This window comes from Miniopterus natalensis, chromosome 3 (assembly GCF_054644295.1).
Source record: "Miniopterus natalensis isolate mMinNat1 chromosome 3, mMinNat1.hap1, whole genome shotgun sequence".
NCBI classification, from domain to species: domain Eukaryota; kingdom Metazoa; phylum Chordata; class Mammalia; order Chiroptera; family Miniopteridae; genus Miniopterus; species Miniopterus natalensis.
The window spans coordinates 41127849-41145379 of record NC_142083.1 but is presented as its reverse complement, the minus strand read 5'-3'; the positions used below and the strand labels follow the sequence as shown (position 1 = coordinate 41145379).

Below are 17531 nucleotides of genomic sequence, written 5' to 3'. Positions count from 1 at the left end.
AATAATTATTGCTATTGGACAAAGGTATGCTGATGATGGGAATAAACATCTAAAAGTTCCAAAAAATTTATAGTTTAACTTTTATTGGAATATGACTCTCGCATATGAGAAGATATAGTGTTAAAGAAGTCTGGCCCAGCCGGGCGTGGCTCAGTGGGTGAGCATCGACCTAGGATCCAGACAATCAGGGTTCGATTCTGGGTCAGGGCACATGCCCAGGTTGCGGGCCCGATCCCCAGTCTGGGGTGTACAGGAGGCAACCGATCGATGGCTCTCTCATCATTGATGTTTCTGTCTCTCTCTCCCCCTCTCCTTTCCTCTTTCTGAAATCAATAAAGATATATTTTAAAAAAAAAAAGTACTCCGGACCAAGTCAATGCTGATTCTTGTTCCTGATTTCCAGTGATTTCACATCCTGGCTTTTTGCTGTCAACCAGTGATGGCTTAAAGGTCCTTCCACATAGGAAATGCCATGTTACTTTTCCAAATAAACTCTACATTAATTGAGGAAATATAATAAATTATTATCGCTGGAACCCACATGAAACACCTTCAAAAATGCCCTGTGTTTAGAAATTCTGCTTTAAATGTTTTGTTACAGAATAAAAAAAATATATGACATGGTAAAACAATTTTATTACACATATTAAATATTAAAATCAATGACAAATCTGGAGGTTTCTGATGTAGCAGGGATTGCTTGCTGTATTTGAAGCTTAATTAAAAAGCTGCAATTTATTTTAGCAACAATTTATTTCTTGGTAATATCAACTACATATATGGTAAAGTGTAGAAATGAACTGCACAATGTTTTATGAATCAGGACATTTGGAAAATAGAGCAGTGTAGATGGTAGTTTCCATTAGAGGGAAAGGCAAATGGAAAAACATGTGATTTTTTTAGTTTCCGCAATACTGTTTCACTGGAAATTTCTTCCTTTACTAAGGGCTGGAATGGGATAATTTTGGCTCTTAGATTATTTATAAAGTAATACATATTCCAAACATGAGAACGAAATGTTGGTTTATGGAGTAGGGAGCAATATTTCAAGTTGTATTTTCAGTACTTCTAGTATATGAAAATATCTTATGCCCTATGCTTCATTCATAATAGAACTTGTGGTGGGGATTGTGGTTGTCTTTGTTGGGATTTTAATATTCATCTTGCCCAGCCAGGTGTGGCTCAGCAGTTGAGCATCAACCTAGGATCCAGGAGATCAGGGTTCAATTCCGAGTCAGGGCATATGCCCGGGTTGCTGGCTGCAGCCGATCAATGACTCTCTCATCATTGATGTTTCTCTCTCTCTCCCTCTCCCTTCCCCTCTCTGAGATCAATAAAGATATATTTAATATATATATATATTTATCTTTGTCCTGACTGCACACATAAGGCTTTTGGGTCAGAGACAGATTATTATTATTTATGTGGGGGCTAAAAAATGTTAATAATTTCCCCCTATCTTCTAAGTCCCTCTAGGCTTCGCAAATAATCAAATTAACAAAGATTAAAAGGAGAAGATCAAGTTTTGAAAAATGTGCATGGAGAATGCACATAGGCATAAAAATTCCATGAAAATCCCAAAGACGGTGAGGCAACATTGAGAATATAAGACATTTTTGGACAGAGGGAAAGGGTGGAGAATGGGTTATTAGAGTTCAGAAGTGAGAATGGGCAATTTGCAGGTAGTGGAAGAAGAGTGGAGCATACAAGCAGGAAAACTCTTGCGAGACAGCTCAGAAACAGCGGGACCCAGTGGGCACCTAGCTAACAGGCACCCGCCCGCCCGAAGCCCTCTTATTCACCATTCTTAACTCAAACTGGCCTAAGGGGCGTCCTAAGATCTTCCCGAAGCAGGTTTCTCATCTGAATCTATTAGGCAGGAAAGGGGAGGGTCAAACGTTTTTTCTGAGTCTTGTTTCTTCATAGCTTAAAAATTAAAAAGCAGCCTCAGGATGGCAAAACTTTGGTTTCTTTCACTTACATCATAGTAATTGTGCGCCCTGGTCGGTGTGGCTCAGTTGGTCGGAGCGTTGTCCTATACGTCAAAAGGCCTCAGGTCTGATCTCCGGGTCGGGGTACATGTGAGAGGCAACTGAACGCTGTTTCACTCTCACATTGAAGTTTCTCTGTTTCTCGCTGTCCCTCTTCCTTCCTCTCTCTCTGAAATCAATAAAAGTGTGTCCCCAGGTGAGGATTAAATTAATAATAATAATAGCCCAGCCAGGCGTGGCTCAGCGGTTGAGCGTCGACCTAGGATCCAGGCGATCAGGGTTCGATTCCCAGTCAGGGCACATGCCCGGGTTGCGGGCTCGATCAATGACTCTCTCATCATTGATGTTTCTATCTCTTTCTCTCCCTCTCCTTTTCTCTCTCTGAAATCAATAAAGATATATTAAAAAATAAAAATAAAATAATAATAATAATAATAATTGTGCTGGTTCCTTATGTTCCATTTCCTACCCCTGGAGAGAGGTTATGAGGACTATTCGTCACCCTACATGCAGCTGGGTGTGCGTGGTAAGTGAGGAACACTGGCAAAATAAATCTAGGCATTTATGGAAAAAAGAAAGGCAGCTGTTCTCCCCATCTAAAAGAAGAGGGGAGGAAAAAACAAACCTCTGCTCCTTGAAGACAATATGTAAAAATCCTGGGTTCTCACTCTAACCCTTTTATAATGTAAATAAATCTTTCCAGGGTGCGTATAATCCCAGTGTCACCAGCTTTCCAACCCAGAGACATCTCCAAAGACCCATCCTCACCCCAACTTTAAACGTAAGCAAACATCCCCAAAGTCAGGTAAGTCTTTTGAGTTCTCATTATCTATACAGTTGTAAATTATCTTCTAGAGCTTGCTTTTAGTCCAGGTTCTCAAGTTTCCATAAAATTTGCTCAAAAGGCCCTAATTGTGCAGAAACACAAAAAAATATTTTCTCTACATTTCCCGTTTTACAAAGTCAATTCTGTCTCCTCCTGGACTACATGGTTGCCCAGCTAAAAACCTCACTTTCCAATTGCTTTCAAGGAGATGTGACCTGTGACTGAGGTCCTGACATTGGAAATTTTACCTGTGGGTACGGTGCTATGTACAATCTAATTCATGTTAAAACTATGACTACCTTGAGTTTGGGTTTTGTGCAACAAATGTTGCCCATTGCTGTGCTTCTCTCAAAAAAGTTAAAAATCCTGCAGTTCCCTTTTGAGTTTGTTGTGGTACCTGGGGAGCTTCAATGCACAGTTTAGCAACTGGAGAGACAGTCCCTTAACATTTCACAGATAAATGACACTAACAGAATTTGTTCAGATAATGTCTACCAACAAGCTAATCTGCAAGAAGTAACTGTTTGGTCCAGCAATGTTGCTCATTTCATTCACTTAAGCACCTCCTATGTGAAATTCCTACTTGGAAATGTAATAGAGCAAAGTCTGAGGCTAAAGGGATTACTCGTTTTCTTGAATGAGGGAAAAAGAGTATTGGTTATGTAACCAAAGGGGCTCTCCCAACAAATACGTAGTGACAAATTCTCTCGGTTTTCCTCTGTCTGCCTTGGGCATGTGCACAAGGCAACCAATTGATGTGTCTCTTTCACATTGATGTTTCTCTCTCTCTTCTGAGAAGCAATGGGAAAAAGATCCTGGGGTGAGGATTTTTAAAACAAAAAAAAATTCATTATTAAAGTGTTACACACATTTTCCCCCAGTACCCCAACCCTCATCCCAGGTAATGGTTAAAAAAAGAAGGAAAAAAACTTTCTTTTGTTCTGGTTTTTATTTAGATTTTTACCTAATTGGACCTATAACTTTGTACTTTTGGTTAAAGTGTCATAAGATCTCTAATAACAACAAAAACAAGCAGATTGTAAGGATAACAAGTTAGGAACTTGATGTTGACACTAATGGTCCTTAAAGACCAAACTTATGTAACTCCTGGGGTCATAAATAACATGTCACTCTTCCTGTTCTATAGCTCTTTCTTGGTTGAACCAACAGATCTACCCTAGGTTTGGTGATCGGTGATGCCTAGAGATGGACGTATTAGAGCTTTCTTGAAGGAATCGCCTTTTCTTCTGCTTTCGGTCTCTTCTATTTTAGGCTGCAGGCTGGCCTGGTTTCTCTCCAAAGAGCTCGTGCAAGACGAGCGTTGAACCTGTTATTCCGAGCTTTCTTACTGCGACAGGAATCCAGGCACTTACAGAATTTGCCCCTGTTCTGGAGCGCGCCCTCCCCGCTGGGCACGCTCTGCTTACACCTGGGCGCCCTCCCGGCGCCGGGCAGCGGCTGCCTGGGCGCGTGCTGCGGGCAGCGGGCCCGGGCCCCCTGCCCTGGCACAGCGGCGTCCTCCCGAGCCTGCAGGTCCCTGAGGAGCGCCACCCTCTGCTGCACGATGTGGCACTGGCTCTCCAGCAAGGCCGCCACCAGGTGCAGGGAGTGCGTGTCGTGGTTCAGCCTCCTCACCTGGGCCTCCAGCTCGCCGCTAGCCCGGCCCGGGCCGTGCGCTTGGCTTTGGAAACAGACCCTGTGACTTCGGAGAGCTGCTCCGCCGCCGCCCCGAGGCGCCTGGCACAGCCGCATGAGCTCGCTCAGCTCGGCCTGCTGCGCGCTCCAGCGCTCCGCCTCCGCCAGCAGCTGCTCCATGTCCTCGCTGAGCGCCACGCTGCCTTCTTGAGCCTGAGGGAACCCGAACCCCGCTCCTCCCTGCCTTAGCTGAGTTTCATGAACGGCTCGTTCCTCTTCTGAGTGATTTCCCAAATCCCTCGCCAGACCTCGTGCTGTGTCCTGTGAGTTCCAGGTCCCCGCCGTCACCTCCAGCGTCTTCGCAGGCTGGCCTTTGTCTAGGCCTAACCCACAGAGCAGTTTTTTCAATAGCATTTTATTGATTGTACCAAGTCCTCTGATCTTTTCCTTAAGTTCTGACACATCCTCCGAGATATCGGCTTCCTCAGAAGATTCTCTTGTTTCTGTGATCTTCTCGCAACGTTTCATGTTTTCAAGAATATCTTTCATTTCTTCTAAGATATTTTCGATCTTCCTTGCAGTCTGTTGTGTGGTGCCCGGGTGGCACCTATTATTTAAGGAAGGGAAGGAAGTCCAGGAAACAAGGGGAAGTGATCCAATTTCAAGTAAGGCTCTGACAGTCTTAGGGTCCAAAGACTCTTGATTGAGCTTGGGAGTAGGTTTAACAGTTTTGGAGAGGGTGGGCGCTTCCATTTTAGCTGAGTCAGTGGGGCTGGCGGTGGGAGCAGGAGGAAGGCAGGAACCCTTAGAGATTCCAGGAAGGTGACAGTCCTCTGTACAAATGGGTGGAGACTGTGGAACTAAGCAGAAGTCAGAGACCAGGCAGATGATGTTTAGGTGGAAGGTGACATCTCAGACAAACCTAGGGGGGAGGCAGGGTGGGAAAGGGGACTGGGAAGGAGCTAGGGCTCCATCTCTCCTTCTCCAGGCTTCTGGTATTTATTCCCTGACCCTAGCAACCAGGCCTTTATTCTGTCACTGCATCACTGTGGCCTGTCCCCAGCTTCTGTTTCCTTTGTGTCACAGTTGAAGCCCCTTACCCCCCTACCCAGGGACTCTTGCATCAGAATCCACTTGGAGCTGATCTTACTCCTCCTCAACCGGAGGGATCCCTAGGTTTTTATTAATCTCATTCCAACTGCACTTAGTGACTTTCCTACGTCATTCCCGTCGCCCACAACCACAGCCTTGACTGCAGTATGCTTTTCTGCCACCTAAGGGAGTGTCTGAGGGAAGCCCTGCCTGGTGAGGTTCCCCGCTCTTTCGTAGCACCCGGACCCCTCCTTGCTTCCTTTCAAGGAGAGATGCTACTGCAAAAGAAAGTTATTCTTACAAAAGAGACCCCCAAAAGTGCTACATCTTTTTGTGATTTTAGGGAAATGTCAGAAATCAGTCCACTCAGAAATATTCTACTGCGGTGAGAAGAGAGAATTTGAGGGGTTCTCAACAACAGGGTTACAAATTGGAACTTTTCTTGGCTTCAAATGCAGGCATCCTTTAAGTTAGGCCAGAGACACGGAACAGACTGACGAATCTCAGAGGGGGGCGGAGAACAACCTAAGACCTTGTATGCATATATGTACAACCCAAGGACACAGACAATAGTGTGGTGAAGGCCTGGACACGAGGTGCGGGGTGGAGGGGATCAATGGCGGGGGGGGGGGGGGGGGGCGCGTGGCCATTTGTAATACTTTCAACAACAAAGATTAAAAAAAAAAAAGATAGGCTCAGTAAGCTTGCTCCTGAGTCATCTTCATCAGGCGATATAAAACTTCTTAATCATCACTTTTCACAAGAACTTGTTAAAATGGCATAATTTACCTAAAAGCATTTCAAGTAGCTAAGATCCTGGAGTGGGTTATGGAAAAGTAACTGAAGTGACCTCGAGAATATTCTGTTCAATCAAAGAACACTTATGCCTTAAGGGAGACTTTTTCTTGGCCTTCAAAATCTTACTAGGAAGCACTTTAGTAACTAGAAGTTTGCTTTCAATCTTAGGGAAAACTCATACACTGGTCGCTTTTTTCTTTTATTTCTTTAGAGGAAAAAAAATTGTTTTTTTTCTTTCACAGTTACCAACTCACTTTGGCTTAAGTTCCCCTGAGCCTCACGCTCATCCTCCGGCTGGCTGGGCTCAGAGCCATCGCCTGGGACTGACCACCCACAGATGCGGCAGCGTTGGCCTGTTTTTCCCTTAAAGAATGGGTACCTTTAAATTTCCATAATCATACCATAGAGGCTAGCAATTGCTCTTATGCTTTAATTTCATCTCATAAGGCTTGAGTTTGGTTGGTATTTCCCCTTTGACTCAAGTCATAATTTAAGATAATTTTTTAATCTCCAAGACAAGAAAACTCTTTATTTTTTCTGATTTGATAATTAATTTCTAACTTTATTGCATTCTAATCAGAAAATACAATTGGTATTTTGAAATTGATATTTTCTCTTTGGTCTAATAGATTATCAGTGGTCATATGTGTTTCATGGATATTTGGAAAGAAAATGTATTCTCTATTGTCTTCTTTTGCTTGCAGCTTTTTGATACTTTTGGACATAAATCTGATATTACCCTTCTCTGGTTTTGAGGTAGCTTAGTCTAGATGCCAAAAGAATTCTTTTCCTTTCATCAAAAGGGGATTTAAATATTTTCTTCCTCCTTACAAATATAATGAATCTCAAATAACATTTCTGTTAATTGTACTGAAATTTGATTTTAGTATAGATGCTAGAAGGTATTCAGAGTGGTCCTCTTTTCCTTATTAACCCATATTCCCAGTGGGTAACTCTGGAAGTTAAATACATTTTTATTGTCTTCCAGTTGCTAAGTTCCCCATAGCTTAATGACTTTCAGAAAGAAATGCAAAAAAACAGCAAAAAACTGTTTCTAAAATTATCACAGAGAAAACTTGTATAGAATTTTCTCTCTTCAAAACTAGTTTGCCTTAACAAAAAATGTCATATTAAAGAGTACACAATTATCAGTATGTCTTATTTCTAGTGATGTTTTTTGTTTGTTTGTTTCTTTTCTAGTGATGTTAACCTTGGTCATTTTATTAAGTGATGTCTGCTAGATTTATCTCCTATGAAGTTACTATCTTTCTCTTTGTAATTAACAAACATCATGGGGGGGGGATATTCTGAATCTATGAAATTATCCTGTTCCTCCTCAAAATTTTGCCTGTACGGTATAATTTTAGTATACAGAGATGGATCTTGCCTGTAACAATTATTACAGTGGTGATCCAATGGTGATATTTTATTTTTCTCATTTCTTTTATATTTATAGATTGGAATTGTTTTGTAAAGAAGAGGTGTCTCTTTTCCTGTATTTACTTATTGAGTCATTTATTCATTCATTCAATTATGTGTTTATACAAGTATGGACTCACAGATATTTTATTTTGGGGGTTATAATAGAATACCATCATTTATTTTCTTGCTCAAATATGTATAAATAATTATTTTAATATAATAAAAAATTTTTGGTATAATTAGAATATTATTTTGTGAAATTGTTTTATTGTTGACAGTATTAGAGATGGTCCCCCATTTTCCCCTACTTGGCCCCCCTCCACCCAGCCCCGCCCCACCCCAGGCTTCCCCACACTATTGTCTGCGCCTATGGGTTATGCATATATGTTCTTTGGTTAATCTCTCCCCATCACCTCCCCTCCTCCCCAAGATCTGTCCTTCTGTGCCATGCAGCCATACCTCTGGACCTATTTTGTTCATCAGTTTATTTTGATCATTAGATTCCACATATAAATGAGATCACATGATATTTGTCGTTCTCTAACTGGCTTATTTTGCTCAGCATAATAATCTCCAGGTCCATCGATGCTGTAACAGAGGGTAAGAGCTCCTTTGTGTAATTGTTTTGTCAACCAGGCTTTTCCTGTTCTGTTTTTACCAAAGCATAATAGCTGATTAATGACTGTTTGAGGATGAGAGTTCTTACTTACACAGGGATTCTATGCAGGGTGTGATTTTAAACATAATGACCTGTGTGGTTGCTTTCACATGTGGTATTATACTTGTGTGTAGCTCGTTTAGGGAGATATTTTTTGAAAATGTGAAATTTTATTAAAACAAGCAAAATACAGATGTAGCCAGACAGCCTATTAACCCTTTTCCTCAGCATGTCCTCTTCTCTTTGACCACCAGGTGGCGCTGTGGGCTTTAAAAATTACTACACAAACTTTTTTTTTTAATTTAAATATCGACCTCTAGAATGCGTGGAACAGTGGAGATAGTCTTACCTACAGTCTAATTTTCTTCAGAATTTGAGAGTGAAGATTCTAAATGACTTGCCCAAACTTACACCTAGTTGTGAGGAGAGCTGGAATTGGAGTCCAAGCCTCCAGCCTTAACTTGTTAAATTTGCAGGGGAGGCTGTGGAAGAAGTTTTTAGTATCCATTAAGTGTTATACAGGAAGAGGGTTATGTGGAAGAGCAGGTTTTCAAAGCTGCTGAGACCAGCTTGTTTCACAAGGACGCTGGCAAACAAACCTATATATAACACAGATGGCATTTTGAATAACAAAAATGTGAGCAGAGGGTCACAAGAATTTAACTTTGTATTTCCCTTAGAAGCAGTAGTTCTGTCTTCCCTAATTCAATGTTAGTAGCAACTTTATAACACTGCAAATAACCAGAATCAACTGTATGTAAGAAAAAGTTAACAAAGAGTGCACTCTGCAAACTACAAAGTATTATTAAAAGAAATTAAAGATCTATATAGATGGGAAAACATCTCATGTTGATGGATTTGGAGACTTGATATTCTTAAGACAGCAAAACTCCCCAAATTGATCTACAGATTCAATACAATCTCCATCAAAATCCCAGCTACCTCTTTTGCAGAAATTGACAAGGTGATCCTAAAATCCAGGTGGGAATTCAAGGGATCCAGAAAAGCCAGAACAATCTTGAAAAAGAAAAACAAAGTAGGAAGACTCATATGATCTCATTACAAGTCTTACTCTAAAGATATAGTAATCAAGACAGTGTGGTATTGGTGAAAGGGTAGACACATAGATCAATGGAACAAAATAAAGAGCTCAGAAATGGACCCACACAAATATAGTCAACTGATTTTTATCAAAGATACAAAGGCAAGTCAACAAATGATGCTACATAAATTGGACATCCATATGCAAAAAACAATAAACGTTGACACATATCTCACACCTTATAAAAAAAATTGAACTCCAAATAGGTCATATACTTAAATGTAAAATACAAAAGTAAAATTTCTAGAAGAAAACATAGAAGAAAATCTGTGTGACCCTGGATTTAGTGATGAGTTTTTTAATAGAACACTATAAGCATAACCCATTAAAGAAAATTTTGATAAATTGGAATTTCTCAAAATTAAAACCTTTCATTCAGTGAAAGACACCGTGGGGTGAATGAAACGACAAGCCACATATCATCTCACATCATGATCATTGTGTGTGTGTGTGTGTGTGACGAGAGCACCTGAAATCTACTCTCTCTGCATATTTTCAGTGTTCAGTACAGTATCGTTAAGTATAGTAATCATGCTTGTACATTAGGTCTCTGAACTTATTCACCCTGCTTTTCAGTTATAATTCACTGCTGGCCCAAGTAGACCAAGCAGTTTCCAACTCCTACACACAGTGTCTGGGGAGCCCTAGGATGCTCTGAAGACAGGTCGTCAAGATGACATGCTTGTAAAGCAAACATTGTCATGCTTTTATGGTAATTAATAAGACTAATGATTATGTAATTACTTTAAAAGAATTACAGAGGACTTGAATGATGCAAAAAATTAATCTTCCTTCACTATGATGTTTCTTGGTCATCAATCGTGCTTCATTTCTTAATTTCTAAAGACAAGCTTCTATCTCTAAAGTAAAAAGGGCAAAGGAAGAAATCCATGCAAAAATAAGGCTAAGAAGAACCCTTGTCTCTAGGCTGTGTAGATTTCAGTTCTCTTGCCCATCAGAATTAGCATCACCTCCCTTTTTACCCCTTTATCTCCTCTGGGTCCAGGATGCCAAACTTTTTCACCTCCTAAAAGACCAAGCTTTTTACTGGCTCCATAGGGGTGTCTCCAGCACAGCAGCCCTTTGGCTGTAGTTGCAGCTGATCCTCACAGCTGATTGTCCTGGGGATAAGTTCCTCCCAGTGCCACCAACAGCAACCAAGGCTCACTACAACAGGACAGTGCACACAGCCCACACAGGGAACACCTAGAAGGCCCAGCTAAGGTGACTGGGGAGGCTGAGCCACTGGACCCTACAGGACACCTACTACACAAAGCCACTCTACTAATTCCAGGAAACATAGCAGCTCTACCTAATACATAGAAACAAACACCTGGAAGCAGCCATAATGTGGAGGCAAAGAAACACAAAGAAAAGAACAGAAGAAATCTCTAGAAGAGAAACTAAATGAAATAGATCCAAGCAAGCTAACAGATACAGAGTTCAGAATTTTGTTTATAAGGATGCTCAAGCATATTATTATGAAAATAACTGAGAAAATCAATAACATAATAAAGTACCAATTTGAAATGAAGGCTACATGAACTGAAATGAAGAATAATTTACAGGGAATCAACAGTAGAGTAGAAGATGCTGAGAATCAAATCAGCAATTTGGAACATGAGGAAACAAAAACACCCCACCAGAAGAGCAAAAAGAAAAAAGAATCCAGAAATATGAAAACAGTGTAAGGAGTCTCTGGGACAACTTCAAGAGGCCCAACATTTGTATTATTGGGGTGCCAGAAGGGTTAAGAAAGAGAGCAAGAAATTGAAAAACTATTTGAAAAATAATTACAGACAACTTCCCCTACCTGGGGAAAGAAATCGACTTACAAGTCCAGGAAGCACAGAGGCTCCCAAACAAGAGGAACCCAAAGAGGCCCACAGTGAGACACATCATAATTAAAATGCCAAAGGTTAAAGACAAAGAGAATCTTAAAAGCAGCAGGAGAAAAGCAATTAGTTACCTACAAGGGAGCACCCATTAGACTGTCAGCTGATTTCTCAATAGAAACCTTGCAGGCCAGAAGGGAGTGGCAAGAAATATTCAAAGTGATGAAAAACATGGAACTACAACCAAGATTGCTCTACCCAGCAAAGCTATCATTTAGAATTGAAGGTCAGACAAAGAGCTTCACAGATAAGAAAAAGCTAAAGCAGTTTGTCACCACCAGACCAGCACTACAGGAAATGTTGAAGGGTCTTCTTTAAGAAGAAGCTAATGAACAAAAGAATCTGACGAACTAAATAGATCCGGAGACATTGACTCATGCAACAGACGATCATATTTCAGAGGAAAGAGGGAAGGGGGGTGGAGGGTGGGAAGAGATTAACCAAAGAAGTTATATGCATATATGCATAACCCATGGTCACAGTCAATAACGGGGTGAAGGCCTGGGGAGGGGGTGGAAGCTAAGTGGAGGGGGTCAGTTGGGGGGAAAAATGGGACACCTGTAATACTTTCAACAATAAAGATAAATTTTTTTAAAATTTGAAAAAAGAGTAAGGGATTCCAGTTAAAGGCTTGCACTGGTTTCAAAGGGAGACCCAAAAGACCGATCTGGGATTAGTAAATCTCTCTGAAAAGTTTCTATTGTTATGGTCTTCCTCAGGTTGGTTGGACATCCCTGGCTTTTGAAAAGTTACTGTCCTTTGAGACACACATGTTGATACCTGTCTTGGGCTAGCAGCTTGCATCTTCTTGCTAGAGCTCATTCTGCAGTACGTGCAATCATCAGCTGGCATGACGTTCATATCATGAAGAGAAACCTGGGTCCATAAGGCCTTTGTTTCCTGTGCTTCCTCCTTCCCTTCTTGAATTTTTCCACTTGTGGAATTTTACCTGCTCTGTAGTTGATATTTCTGCTCTCTCTCTTCCCTTTCCTACTCTTTCTGGAACAGCTTCTTTGGAGGAATGCTGCCTTTCTGCCTAAAGTTTATTAAAGATATCAACTTTCTGATGAAAAGTTTTGTATTAATTTTCCAGTAGAGCTTTGGCTTAAAGCAGTGAGCACGATCTATGTTCCAATGTCTCCGTTTTCCAGCCCTTGCTGGGCTAGCAACTCAGCACTCTGTTCGGATTGGAAATGGCCTTTATCTTTTCCAACTATGGTTAACAAAGGTTCCTTTTGTGAGCAATCTATCATCTGTTTTTTAACTTCTCAGTCTGGTCATCTGCCAGCTATTTCAGCTGCATAATGCCATTACTCAAAACTTGAATGTCTTGGGTTTTTCTTTTGTTGTTTTTTTTGTTGTTTTTTTTTGAGCAAGAGCACTTGCTATGTCTTTTGGAAATTTCTGACAATGTTTGATTGTATCACAGCTCATTTCAGTTTCCTGCTTCCAGTTGTAAGTGTCCAACTCTCTCAAGTCCACCAAATTATTTTTTTACCCTTTGGAATTCAGGTTTTGTCCCTTTACTTAGATTAACTTCATTAAAGGCCAAAGACCTTGTAAAAACTCAGTAATATTTCCACTGAGTTCTTGCATTCTAATATTTTACCCTGGTTCTTTACATTCCTGTTCTTGGGGCCTAAACTAACAAGTGGATTTACCACTGGCATTCGTTTTCTTCCCTCAGGCCTTTCTCTAAGCACACTTCCTCAAAGACATTCTTATTTGTATCTTGGATTCCTCGAAAAAATTCTTTGTGGCTTTGATGATCTGTTGATAACCTGACAACTCTCTAAGACTTTCCTTTTCCCCCAAGAGGTTTTTAAATCTGCTCTGTGTGCTGTTAGTCGCCTCAGATCTTTTTCTCTTTATGGACAGAAGCATTTTCCCTGAAGAAAATGCCTAGTAATTACTTCCTAGTAAGGCAGTTGTACTTAAGGACTCGCAAGGCACTTACTGAAAACCAGGCTGTGGAGGCTGCTGTGGGGAATGGTGATGTGGCAGAGAAGACAGGGCTGAGGCCAGCAGGCACCGGAGCCTGGGCTGGAACAGGCAGTGGCTGCCCCAGTTAAAGCTGATTCCTAGCACCGCCGTGTGAGAAGAAAAGTCCAGAAGGAAGAGCTAGAACTCAGGCTCTATTGCTTTGCTAGGGAATCCTGCTGTACAGAGCCTGGCCCTGTCACCCAGATCTTAATTCTAGAACCAAGCAGGGCCGATCCATCCCCAGGTCTTATGCCAGCCCTGCTACAGTCAGATCCTGTCCTCAGCAGTGTAGGCAGCCCAGTGGCGCCTGTCTGTGTAGGAATTACAAACATACTTTCCCTCCAGCTTCCAGGTACAATAAGTGCACAAATCTATAATGACCGTGATGTGGCTGGTGCTCCCTGAAGTCATGCTGTTCACAACCTGCATAATCGGACACAGTAGCCTGTCCTTCCTGGCCCCTGCAGCATGACCCCCTTTCCCAGGGTCCCCTCAGGCTTTTGTAACTCTCTACCCTAGAATGATCCTAAAAATAAGCATTGCCTTCTTTCTGGGAAGGCCTCCAGTTCATTTAATCCCACCTCACCTCCCCCTTTCTCCAGCCCCTCCAACTATTGCTACTCGAAGTAGAAGGTACGTTCCTGGGGTCATGGTTATTCACAGAAGCCCAAAATATTTAAAGGAGACAGTTATACTGCATGAGAAATTGAGAAGAGTTTTTTTTTGCTCAGGGGAGGGAAGTGTAAAGAGCATAGGACTGGGAACCACAAGATCTGGGTCCCAGCCCCAGGTGTGCCAATAGCTAAGCCGGGTGATCTCTGACATTTTATGATGGGCCTTAGAGATGTCGCTGTAAGATAAGTGGACTGAGCTAGCTGAGCATGAGTGCTGCTTCTACATGTGACATTCTAGGTCCGGGGGTCAGGGGTTAGTGACCAGGCCGAGTCAACAGTGAGCAACCTGGAAATGGGTTCACTTCTCTTCTGGGATGACATGACTTGGGAGGAATGAGTCATGTCATACCACCTAGACCTGGGAAAACATCCTGACACTTTATACTGGTGTTTCTTTTATACCAAAGTCAGGGCCACTTCTGGCTTCTACTTGGGCAGATTTCGACCACGGTATGAATGAGTGTTGAAGGTCTTAGGTAGAGTCCACTTACCAGTTAAGGTAGTTTTCATCTACTTCTAGCCTGGTGTGAAGGAGCAGTGGCTTATCCAGTGTGTTTTCTGTATCAGTTAAAAGGATCATGTGGTTTTCTCCCGAAATCTGTTTTGTTTTGTTGTTTTTTTAATCTGAACAAAGCTTTTAGCCTCAATGAAGGACATGCGCCAGTTTCATAAAACATTAGATAGCTGCCGTTTTCATAAGTGTAGTGCAATATTTTAAAGTTTACATGAAGTTTATTAAATATAACAGCATGTCTAGAAACTAAATTGTAGAAATTGACATCTCACAGCTGAAAACACTCAGAAAACTTGTTTGCTTGCTCTTGAAATAGTTAATATTATCAATGGATGCACTGGATGACCATGGAGGTTGGCACGTCCCCAAGATGTGTCTTCATGAAAAATACATCAAGATTAAAAGAAAAGATATATTTATTTTGAGCATTTGAAATAAATGGTACTCTGATAAGCACTCTATCGAAGTCTTGCTACCAGCTGGTAAGGAGAATTTATGTAGTATTTTAGCACCTCAAAAATCAACACAAAATTCTGGAAACCTAATCTTATCTTGCATCTAAATTATTCATCAGGAACTAGTATTTTGTTGGCTAAAATATACGAAATAGGTACTCAGAACTCTCAGTCTTGGGAAGCTCTCCTCCAGCTGCCTGACTCTTGCCTCCAGCTGCCTAACATAGGACAAGGTTGATTCTGCTGAAGTCAGCCCTTCTCAGGCCCAGAGTTCATTTCAGCAAAAGAAGGGAAAAGTTAACTTTCTTTTTTCCAGGAGCCTTGGGTGTTTTTATTTTTGTTTTTTCCTGTAATCTGTTAATCCAATGAATTACATTGGTAGTTTCCTAATATTAACTCATTCTTGGATTATTTTGGAAACATGTTTTTTTTAAGTACACTATTGGAATGGATTTTCTTGTATTTTATTTAGGATTATTCCATCTATGCTTATAAACAATGTTTTTAAGCACAAAAGAGTGCTTATTATTATTTAACTAAAAATTCCAGTGGTAATTCCATCTACGTTTATAAGTGAGAGCAATTTTAAATTTCTCTTTTTGTGCTCACTTTGTCTGGTTTGGGTGTCAGGGTTAAACAAGTCTTATAAAATGAATTGTATAACTTTCCTTTTTCTCCATTCTCTGAAATAGTTTGTGTAAAATGAAGATTAGCTGTCCTTTGAAGTTTTATAAACAAACCTCTTAAAATATCAGAGTAAACTTCTACTTAGGCAGGATGGTGTCTGGATTCCCTGGATGAACGTCCCAGTGAGACAGCTACACATGCTGGAGTAAATATTTTTTAAATTATGTAACTGTATTGCTGAGCTGGCAAAAAAAAAATTAGGAAAGCAGGAATTCAAGGAAGTAAGAAACCAGATTTTTCCCTCAGGGCATCTCCAAATCCTCTTAAACTTGAATTTCAGTTTTGAAGGTTGAATCTCATACAGGAGGACACCTCAGAGTCTTATGGAAGGCTTCTCTGTAAAGCAGGCTCTGCAAAATCTTGAGCCCTTTGTGCAAGGGTAAACTAGAAATAAATGCATATCACAGGAGAGGACGGTAAGGAAAGTTGCTTATCTTGATCTTGTTGCTGAGTAGAGGGAGGGGAAATGACTTCTTGAGAAATTAAAATCAATTTTTGCTTGGGCACAGGCTGCCTGGAGTACAGATTACATATTTCTCTGCAACTAGATGTGGTAATGTGACATGCAGTGGAATGTCAGTGGAAGTGATGCTTGTATTTCGTCCAGGACTCTTCCATGTATGTTCATAAGTGAGATTGATTTTTAATGCTCTTTTCTTGTGCTGACCTTGTCTGGTTCCAGAATGCTTAGAAACTAGGGAGAAAGGTACTGGGTGAACCCAAGAAAGTGCAAATCAGGAGGTGAATGACACGTGGAAAGGGGTGTCACAGAAACAATGTTCACGTGAGTGAGAGGGATCCTGTTTAACGAATACCCCAGCCCCGGGACCTAACTCTCAGCCCCGAGAGCTGCTCTGAGAAAGCATCGCTGCTGGAATTAGTGACTGAGCGGGAAGGGAGATGAAGTGGATTGTTTTTGTCTTCATTCCAAAGCGATCCGGAGCATTCCGCGGGCTAGCAGTGGGGGGAGTCTGGGGTAAGTCACTCAGAAAGGAGAAAAAATGTGAGTGTGTGGGTGTTTGAGAGAGGTCCAATACAATCTGGATATTTCTCGAATGATCTCTTTTCCTGGATGTGCTTGTCAGAGCTCTTATTTCAAATAGGCCGGAACTCAACCTCAATGCAGCCTTCCTCATTCCTCAGTTACTCTCCTCATCTGCCCTAACCTGCCTCTCCGTGCTCCTCAAAGGAGTCTCACATGACCTGCAAATCAGTGCCTGGCCCTTGGCCAAGCCACCTCCCCCGTTCACACTTGCACAGCGTGGGGTTCAAGGCCACAGATGGTGCTGGTCCGAGTCAGAGTTGGAGTGGGTTAAGGAGTTCGTTTATCTGGGGTGTAGTTGCTGCCTTAAGAACTATTCCAGAACCTGCCCAGCTGGGTGTCGCTCAGCGGTTGAGCATCGACCTAGGATCCAGGCGATCGGTGGTTCGATTCCTGGTCAGGGCACATGCCCGGGTTGCGGGCTCCATCCCCAGTGAGGGGCCTACAGGAAGCAGCCGATCAATGACTCTCTTATCGTTGATGTTTCTCTCTCTCCCTCTCCTTTCCTCTCTCTGAAATCAATAAAGGTATATTTAAAAAACAAAACAAAACTATTCCAGTCCCAACAAAAAGTAAAAAATAAAATACTCCTGAAGCCCTTCCAAGACCAGGAATTCCACAGCTCCAGATAAACGCCCCTTTTTCCTATCACTAGATTGATTCCTGTGAACATATTCATGCCTGTCAAAGTTCTAGATTAGCACTTCAAACCTTTTTGCTAGTACATTCCACATAAAAGTTTTTTTCAAAAGTATAT

General features: G+C 41.4%; 1 protein-coding gene across 1 annotated transcript; it reads right to left on the bottom strand.

The window, feature by feature from the left end:
- Window positions 1-4080: 4080 nt before the first annotated feature.
- SPZ1 (spermatogenic leucine zipper 1) lies at window positions 4081-5208 on the bottom strand. The gene has a single exon (XM_087815074.1). It carries the CDS (start codon window positions 5203-5205, stop codon window positions 4081-4083), a length of 1125 nt encoding a protein of 374 aa, XP_087671200.1. The 5' UTR covers window positions 5206-5208.
- Window positions 5209-17531: the final 12323 nt, after the last annotated feature.

Bases quoted from the DNA above. Each gene is read 5' to 3' on its own strand.
- SPZ1 (XM_087815074.1), bottom strand. From the start codon at position 5,205: ATGGAAGCGCCCACCCTCTCCAAAACTGTTAAACCTACTCCCAAGCTC.